The sequence below is a fragment of the Natator depressus genome, chromosome 13 (assembly GCF_965152275.1).
Source record: "Natator depressus isolate rNatDep1 chromosome 13, rNatDep2.hap1, whole genome shotgun sequence".
NCBI classification, from domain to species: Eukaryota; Metazoa; Chordata; order Testudines; family Cheloniidae; genus Natator; species Natator depressus.
Window position 1 is genome coordinate 34,562,216 of NC_134246.1, and position 9,219 is coordinate 34,571,434.

Consider the following 9,219-nt stretch of genomic DNA (forward strand, 5'->3'; position numbering starts at 1 on the left):
CGCCATGAGTTTTCAAAGATAATGGCTAATGGTTCTGCAATCACATCCGCCAACTCCTTTAGCACTCTCAGATGCAACGCATCCGGCCCCATGGACTTTTGCTTTTTGCTTTTCTAAATAGTCCTGAACCACTTCTTTCTTCACAGAGGGCTGGTCACCTCCTCCCCATGCTGTGCTGCCCAGTGCAGCAGTCTGGGAGCTGACCTTGTTCGTGAAGACAGAGGCAAAAAAAGCATTGAGTACATTAGCTTTTTCCACATCCTCTGTCACTAGGTTGCCTCCCTCATTCAGTAAGGGGCCCACACTTTCCTTGACTTTCTTCTTGTTGCTAACATACCTGAAGAAACCCTTCTTGTTACTCTTAACATCTCTCGCTAGCTGCAACTCCAGGTGTGATTTGGCCTTCCTGACTTCACTCCTGCAAGCCTGAGCAATATTTTTATACTCATCCCTGGTCATTTGTCCAATCTTCCACTTCTTGTAAGCTTCTTTTTTGTATATAAGAGCAGCAAGGATTTCACTGTTAAGCCAAGCTGGTCGCCTGCCATATTTACTATTCTTTCTAGACATCGGGATGGTTTGTCCCTGTAACCTCAATAAGGATTCTTTAAAATACAGTCAGCTCTCTTGGACTCCTTTCCCCCTCATGTTATTCTCCCAGGGGATCTTGCCCATCAGTTCCGTGAGGGAATCAAAGTCTGCTTTTCTGAAGTCCAGGGTCTGTATTCTACTGCTCTCCTTTCTTCCTTTTGTTAGGATCCTGAACTTGACCATTTCATGGTCACTGCCTCCCAGGTTCCCATCCACTTTTGCTTCCCCTACTAATTCTTCCCGGTTTGTGAGCAGCAGGTCAAGAAGAGCTCCGCTCCTAGTTGGTTCTTCCAGCACTTGTACCAGGAAATTGTCCCCTACATTTTTCAAAAAGTTCCTGGATTGTCTGTGCACCGCTGTATTGCTCTCCCAGCAGATATTAGGGTGATTGAAGTCTCCCATGAGAACCAGGGCCTGCGATCTAATAACTTCTGCGAGTTGGCGGAAGAAAGCCTCGTCCACCTCCTCCCCCTGGTCTGGTGGTCTATAGTAGACTCCCACCACGACATCAGCCTTGTTGCTCAGACTTCTAAACTTAATCCAGAGACTCTCAGGTTTTTCTGCAGTTTCATACTTGAGCTCTGAGCAGTCATACTGCTCCCTTACATACAGTGCAACTCCCCAACCTTTTCTGCCCTTCCTGTCCTTCCTGAACAGCTTATATCCATCCATGACAGTACTCCAGTCATGTGAGTTATCCCACAAAGTCTCTGTTATTCCAATCACATCATAATTCCTTGACTGTGCCAGGACCTCCAGTTCTCCCTGCTTGTTTCCCAGGCTTCGTGCATTTGTATATAGGCACTTGAGGTAACCTGATGATCGCCCCTCTTTCTCAGTATGAGGCAGGAGCCCTCCCCTCTCACGCGCTCCTGCTCGTGCCTCCTCCCGGTATCCCACTTCCCCACTTACCTCAGGGCTTTGGTCTCCTTCCCCCGGTGAACCTAGTTTAAAGCCCTCCTCACTAGGTTAGCCAGCCTGCTTGCGAAGATGCCCTTCCCTCTCTTCGTTAGGTGGAGCCCGTCTCTGCCTAGCACTCCTCCTTCTTGGAACACCATCCCATGGTCAAAGAATCCAAAGCCTTCTCTCTAACACCACCTGCGTAGCCATTCGTTGACTTCCACGATTCGATGGTCTCTACCCAGGCCTTTTCCTTCTACGGGGAGGATGGACGAGAACACCACTTGCGTTTCAAACTCCTTTATCCTTCTTCCCAGAGCCACGTAGTTCGCAGTGATCCACTCAAGGTCATTCTTGGCAGTATCATTGGTGCCTACGTGAAGAAGCAGGAAGGAGTAGCGATCTGAGGGCTTGATGAGTCTTGGCAGTCTCTCCGTCACATCGTGAATCCTAGCTCCTGGCAACAGCAGACTTCACGGTTTTCCCGGTCGGGGCGGCAGATAGATGACTCAGTCCCCCTGAGGAGAGAGTCTCCGACCACCACCACCCGCCTCCTTCTCTTGGGAGCGGTGGTCGTGGAACCCCCAACCCTAGGACAGTGCATCCCATGCCTTCCAATCGGCGAAGTCTCCTTCTGCTCCCTTCCCTCAGACGTATCATCTGGTCCACTCTCCGCATTAGTACCTGTGGAGAGAACATGAAAACGGTTACCTCTTCCTAGAGGCGCTGAGGGTGGTCTTCGAGATGGGTTTCCACTGAGTTTTCAGAGAGGTGGAAGATGCAGGAGTAGCAGTAGCGGCAGAGGATTTCTGCGAAGCCAGCAGGGGAGTGATCATCTTCTCTGTCTGTCCTGGAGCACAGTGGTCTTCCTTCTGGGTTCTGGGGTCCATGGTGCAGAACCTAATTTTTAGGGAAAAAGCGTGTAGGTCTGTGATTCAGTCATGAAACTGATAAAAACAGATACTACGCTTGGTCTGAGCTCCAACGAGCTGGTGACTGGTGGAACCAGGCTGATTCCACCAGCCACCAGCTCCTTGGAGCCCACCTGTTCCACCACCAGGCTGGTGGAACGGGCGGGCTCAGTGGTACCCACAGTACATCAGGTGGCACCCTGAAGCGTGGGGGGCAACACATTGCAATTCCCTCCCTGAATTACTCAGAAGACCCAATCTATCTTATAGATACAAGAACTCTTGTAGTGGGTCTTCCCACCGGCTTTAGCTCTTTGGTGGAGTTGGAAGCTGAACATTTTGGTTACAAAGTATTGTTTGAAAAAGAACCAGTCTTCAGTGTTGTTCTTCTGATGCTCCATTCCAGGACGAGCTTTCACTTACCATGTTAAAATGAAGTTAAAGGTTTTAACTCTCCTCTCGCCCACCTTTGTGTAAATCAGGCATCTCAATGAATACTCATCTCCATGTAAATTAGGAGTAAGCGTTATTTAGGTCAACGGGGCTCATTCTACATACATACGATCACTGCTGTGTTGATCAGGAGAAGCTGCACTGAGGACAATGGATTCTCCTTTCACATAAACTATGTTAATAATTTTTTCTAGTACCTTCCTCTGACTCTTTGTCTGATACCCATCTCCTGGACTCACACCATAGGGCCCTCACACAGAGAGTAGGATTCGGTGAGTGTAACTTTAAAGAGAGGGAGTTTCCTTCAAGACACCCTAAAAAAGTAACTGACGAGATGGAAAATAATCCAACAGACTCCTGCTCACTGAACCGCTGGGGATGGGTCCTTTCCACTCACCTCACTGCAAATCAGTAGTAACTCCACTCAAGTCAGAGCACCTGATTCTCCTCTCCTTTAAGTCCACATAAACAGGAGTAAGTCAATATGGCTAATAATCTTTTTACTCACTTCAGTGAAACGAGGAATAACTCCACTGAACTCAAAATAGGCATCCTTAGTCTTTAGAAAATTCTCTGGCCTATGCAATGCAGAATGTCAGACTACATGGTCATAATGGCTCCTTCTGTCCTTAAAAATCTGTGAATTCTTGTATAGCAGTTGTGCTGCTAGTTGTACAACTTGAGGCCTCAACCATGTCCTACTCACTGTCTTTCCGCACAGACACGACCCATGCATAGAGATTAGATCTAATTCCCCTTCAGTAGGAGCCACCAGCCTCTTTCTCTTTCTGCCTCTATAGCCTTAGGCAGTTTTCCACTGGAAAAAGTTAATTCATTGGAATCAAAATGTTTTGTGGGAATGTGTCAAACTTGTCAAAACCTTTCATGGAAACGAGCCAACCATCTGGTTGGTTGATGGATGGGCAAGTAGGCTGCTCAGCTCATCCAGCTCCCAGCTGCCTGCCTGGTGGGCTGCTGAGCTGTTTGTGTCCCTGGGATCTCCTGTTAGCCAGCCCCTGTGCTGTGCAAGATCCCCATCTCACCAGCTCCCCAGCTCCCTGAATCTCTGGCTCTATGAGCTCCCCATTTCCTCAAGTTCCCTGAAATCCCCAAGTTGCCAGCTGTTGGGTGGCTAGCACCTTGGGCTGCCCATCCCCAGTCTGTCCAGATCTCCCAGCTGCCCCACTCCCCAGTTTGGTAAGCTTCCTAGGCTATTCCCTCCCTAACTGCCCACCTGATGGGCTGCCAGCCAAAGCCCTCCTGGTGACATCATCCTCGCAGCCAGGCATTGACCTTTAGGATGCATCTGTCTCTGCCTGGTCGCTTGACTGGAAGGATTGACGAGAACACAACCTGTGAGCCCAACTCCTTCACCCTTACTCTCAGAGCCCTGTAGTCTCTTCAGACCTGCTCAGGGTCAGACCTTGTAGTGTCATTAGTGCCCACATGGATGAGAAGCATGGGGTAGTTGTCAGAGGGCCAGATGATTCCTGACAACATCTTGGATACAGGCCCCTGGCAGGGAGTATACCTTCTGGGATGTCATGTCAGGGTGACAGATGGGTGCCTCCATCCCCCTCAGAAGAGAGTCACAAGCCACTACTACCCTACGTTTCTCCTGGGAGTGGTGGCTGCAATCCTCCCAGCCTTGGGAATAAATGGCTTCTCCTCCACCTTTGGGTGTGATTCCTCATCGCTCATTGCCAGGGCAGCATAACGGTTCCTCATCACTAAGGTGCGTGGGTTGGGAGAAGGGGTGGACTACTGCCTGCTGCCAGAAGTAACCAGCAGCCAGTGTCCTCCCTGTGACAGAGCCATATCCTCCTCCCCCGGTGGAGTTACAGAAGTTCTCTCTAGTGGCATAGCTTCCTCAGCCTTGGACATATCCATATGAATCATCTCAATGAATTCCTCATGGGCACGGATGCTCCTCAGCCTAGCCATCTCCACCTCTAGCTCTCCCACCTGCTTCCTGAGAGATTACACCAACAGGCACCTTTCACCAGCATGGACCCCCCAGCCTGGCTTTCTGAGAGTGGGAAATGCAGGCCACAATCTCTGCAAATCCACACCAGGCTCTGCATAGAGGCATCCATGGTCAGGTTGTCTGTCTGATGAAGGTGCTGGTGGAGGAGACAGGAGCAGTGGTGGCACTGGCGATGTGGCCTTTCCAAACCATAGCAATTATATTACAACTCCCTCTTACAAACCCTCTATCAAAGTCCCCTGTTTGCGGTTACGAGGACACTAATGGTCAGCAGATTATGAGTTTTCAAATGATATCTCACCAGGCATACTTTGTACAAAATTTACCATGGTCTTGTAAAGGGGATGGATATAGGGGCTCCACAGTCTGTCACACTGTGTTCAGTTCCTGACTGCTGTTAGGGTTAGATTTAGGTTATTTATGAGACATCAGATATCCCAGGCTCAGTTCATTTTTATTAGTCAAAGACAAAACAGCACAACATAGAAAGGTAAAGGTTAATACACCACGAATCCAGGGGGAAGTTCTGCTGCTTCACTTCTGTTCCATCTATCTTGCAGAAATTCACCCTCTTATATAGAATCATAGAAGATTAGGGTTGGAAGAGACCTCAGGAGGTCATCTAGTCCAACACCCTGCTCAAAGCAGGACCAAGCCTATACCACGTGTTTACAAAAAAGAGACAAAATAAATTCCATTCTCATAATCTTTCTACTTGTGAAGTTCATTTCATGGCATCTCTGTTTACACAACTGTTAAGCTAAAGACAAGCCATTATTTCATCAATCAAAGAAGAGATATTCAATAACAAGCATTCCCATTCTTGGTCTCCTCCACATCAGGACACATATTCTAAGGTTCAGCAGACCAAAGCAAGCGGACACACACAATCCATCATTCAACAATATACTAAGATTCCACCTGAGTACAAAGGATTATGGATACAGAGCATTATAAGCACTTTGATTCATCCACAAAGGATTATGGGAGTCTGGTTCATCTCCCAACAGATGCCAAGAACTTTGCTTCAACTGTTAACACTGTTACAAACTTCAGTCTAAGTCACTTGAAGTCTATTTACAAAGGTATTTAGGCACTAAAAGATGAAGGTTAGTATCTAGTGCAATTTTTTTTAAATGTCATATAATTTAGGCACCTAAATCCCAAAGGGTTTGGGGCACCTAAGCACTTTTGGAAAATCCCACTAGGTGTATAAATACCTTTAACAATCCAGCCCTTAGTACCTTAGTTCCCATTTGTAGAATGGGGATAATGTGTCTTCCTTTCTCCCACATATTATTGTCTGTCTGGTCTATTCAGACCATGTGTATATGTGTGTGTGTGTGTGCTGTGCTATGCTAGAGATGTATGTGTGTGTGTGTGTTTCCCCCTGTTGGAGGGTATGAGGACAGCTCAGTGTTTGTGTGTGTGTGTTGCCCCTGCTGGAGGGAATGAGGACTGCTCAATTTGTGTGTGTGCACACGCGTGTGCCACTCTACGGGAGGAAAAGGTGCAGTCTCACGTCTGATTGCTGTATCCGTGTGTGTGACAGAACAAGAAGGAGAGCACAGCGGGGAAAGCAGAGAGTTACCAATAAGCAAACACCCAGCCAAGATACAGATGGGTCGTCAAGTGGCAATTCCAAAAGGGACAATGGGGACAAACACATGAGTTTATAGTTGAATCTGGCCTGATCTGCAGCAGTGCTGGCTGACCGACATGCCCACTCAGGCTACTCGGAGATGTGGGCTCTTTCTTCAGCTGCTCCGGCTCAGGACGGCATAGCTATTAGGTTTAATTTTAAAACCAGGGGTATGTTAGAATTTACCTTTAAAGGCTTCCTAATTAAACCCAGAGAACCTAAGGGATTGTGTCCTGGGAGGCTCAGAATTCAGGTGAAATACACCGACTCTACCACATCCACGGCATACACAGGCACCCTGACTTGCTGCAAAGTTGTTTGAATTTCTTTTATATGCAAGGGATCTGTTCCACTTGGGTAGGATTTTTCTCTTCCCCCATGGAACTGAAAGGAGAATACCATTCAAAACAAACAGAATTCAGACATGAAGGCTCAGATTCAGGTCTTAGTTATTCAAAGACAATTATTGAGTAACCACGTTGAAGTCAAATGTCTTCTTCCAGATTTACACAGGTGAAGTCTGAGTCACAGTGCTCTGTTAGTATTTTATTTTTAAAATAGACAGCTTGACAGATACAGGAGTGTGTATGGGGATAGGTAGATAGATAGCTAGATGAATGAGTGTGTATTGGGATGGATGGATGGATGTTGATGTAAATTGGCCAAGCTTAATTAAAGTCAATGTGGCTTCACCAACTCATACCAGCTGATGAAACCAAAAACACTATCAGAGCTTGTCGTTTTTAGCCTAGAAAAATGCAGGCTGAGAAGGATCTGGTTGCGCTCTATAAATACATCAAAGAGGTAAACTCCAGGGAGAGAGATGAGCTATTGAAGCTAAAGAACAAAGTCGCCACATGAACACATAGACAGGAGCAGCTTCCCCATCGGATGAGTTGGGGGGCAGACAACCTATCCAGTTAGAAACTGGAGCTGGGTCAGTTTATGAATGGGATGATATGACAGGGCTACCTGTAGTAGCCAGAACTGGACTGGACTGGACTGAATGACCCAGGAGGTCCCTTCCATTCCTGTGTCCCTATGAGCTGGCCCATAATATTTTTTCCTCTTCCTTCTGCAGATGAGCTATACCAGTGAAACTGCACAGAGGAATCACAGCACAGTGACCCAACTCATTTATCTTGGCTTCTCCCAGAATCCAGTGACACGAGCAATACTTTGCGTAGGTTTCTCCATTATCTACACCATCTCCCTGATGGGCAACAGCATCATCAACCTCATCACAATGCTGGACTTGGCCCTCCACACCCCTATGTATTTCTTCCTCTGGAACCTGTCCTTTTTGGAGAGCTGCTACATCTCTGTCACCATCCCCAAGATGCTGGTCAACTTTGTCTCTGAGGAGAGGACCATCTCCTTCACTGGGTGTACCATCCAGATGCATTTCGTCCTTTCTCTTGGGACAGCAGAGTGCTACCTGCTGGCCGCCATGGCATACAGGGCCATCTGCTCCCCTCTGCATTACCCCACCATTATGAATCCCAGAGCCCGTGCCAAGATGGCTGCTGTCTGCTGGCTCTGTGGAATCCTGATGCCCATGAGCAAAGTGATTTGTATCTTCTCCTTGCCCTACTGTGGGCCCAACAAGATCAACCACTTCTTCTGCGACATCCCCCCTGTGCTGAAGCTGGCCTGTGGGGACACCTCCAGGAGCGAGGTCTTCATTGTACCGATCAGCCTAATGATCTCTGTCATCCCCTTCCTAATGGTGCTGGTGTCCTATGCCTGCATCCTCTACACCATCCTGAAGACAACTTTATCCGAGGGAAGGCACAAAGCTTTCTCCACCTGCTCCTCCCACCTCACCGCAGTCATCTTGTTCTATGGTTCAACCTGTGCTATGTACCTGCAGCCTAAGTCCAGCCACGTAGCGGACATGGACAGAGTGGTGGCCCTATTTCATACCGTCGTCATCCCCACGTTAAACCCTATGATCTACAGCCTAAGGAACCAGGAGGTGAAGGCTGCTCTGAAGAGACTGAGGGGGAGGAAAAGATTTTCATGAAAGATTTAAAAGCTTTGGAGCTGTCCAGTTCAAATTAGGACTTTTTATCAAAATAAATTAAAAATTACCAAACAATTTCTTCTGGCTGGGTTTTCACATTACAGCATCTTTTCTCTCCTCTCATGTCTATGGTTCTGATGTATGAGCACCTGTCTGAAAACTAAAGCCAGGCAGCTGAACTTTCTTTCTTTCTTTCTTTCTTTCTTTCTTTCTTTCTTTCTTTCTTTCTTTCTTTCTTTCTTTCTTTCTTTCTTTCTTACAGTTACTTAGGAATAAATGTACTGATGCCAATGTTGACACCCTGGGGGCTTGTTCACATGGGGATACTCAAGAAAATTAATCCAAATTAACTAAAGGTGTGGATTAGCTAAACTACATTAAACCCGTCTGTGGACACTTTCATTTGGAATTACAGTGGCCTTACTTTGGAAGTGGAATTAAACTAACCTGAATTAAGGCTATATTAATTTTGAATGAGAGTGTCCACACATGGGTTTAATGCAGTTTATCTAAACCTCTTTTAGTACACATTTGGGCCTGTTCTACACTAAAAAGTTAGCTTGACCCAGCTTTATTGCTCAGGGGAGTGAAAAATCCACACCCCTAAGCAGCATAGTGAAGCTGTTCTAATCCCCAGTGTAGTCAGTGCTAGTTGGCCAGAAGAATTCTTTCATCCACCTAGCTACTACCTCTTGGGGAGGTGGATTAC

General features: G+C 47.1%; 1 protein-coding gene across 1 annotated transcript; it reads left to right on the top strand.

Annotated features, from left to right (window-relative positions):
- The first annotated feature begins 7,509 nt into the window (after positions 1 to 7,509).
- LOC141997503 (olfactory receptor 10A7-like) lies at positions 7,510 to 8,694 on the top strand. The gene has a single exon (XM_074969881.1). The coding sequence runs from the start codon at positions 7,566 to 7,568 to the stop codon at positions 8,508 to 8,510; it is 945 nt and encodes a 314-aa protein (XP_074825982.1). The 5' UTR covers positions 7,510 to 7,565; the 3' UTR covers positions 8,511 to 8,694.
- The last annotated feature ends 525 nt before the right edge of the window (positions 8,695 to 9,219 follow it).

Coding starts and splice junctions, on each gene's coding strand:
- LOC141997503 (XM_074969881.1), top strand. CDS start 7,566: ATGAGCTATACCAGTGAAACTGCACAGAGGAATCACAGCACAGTGACC.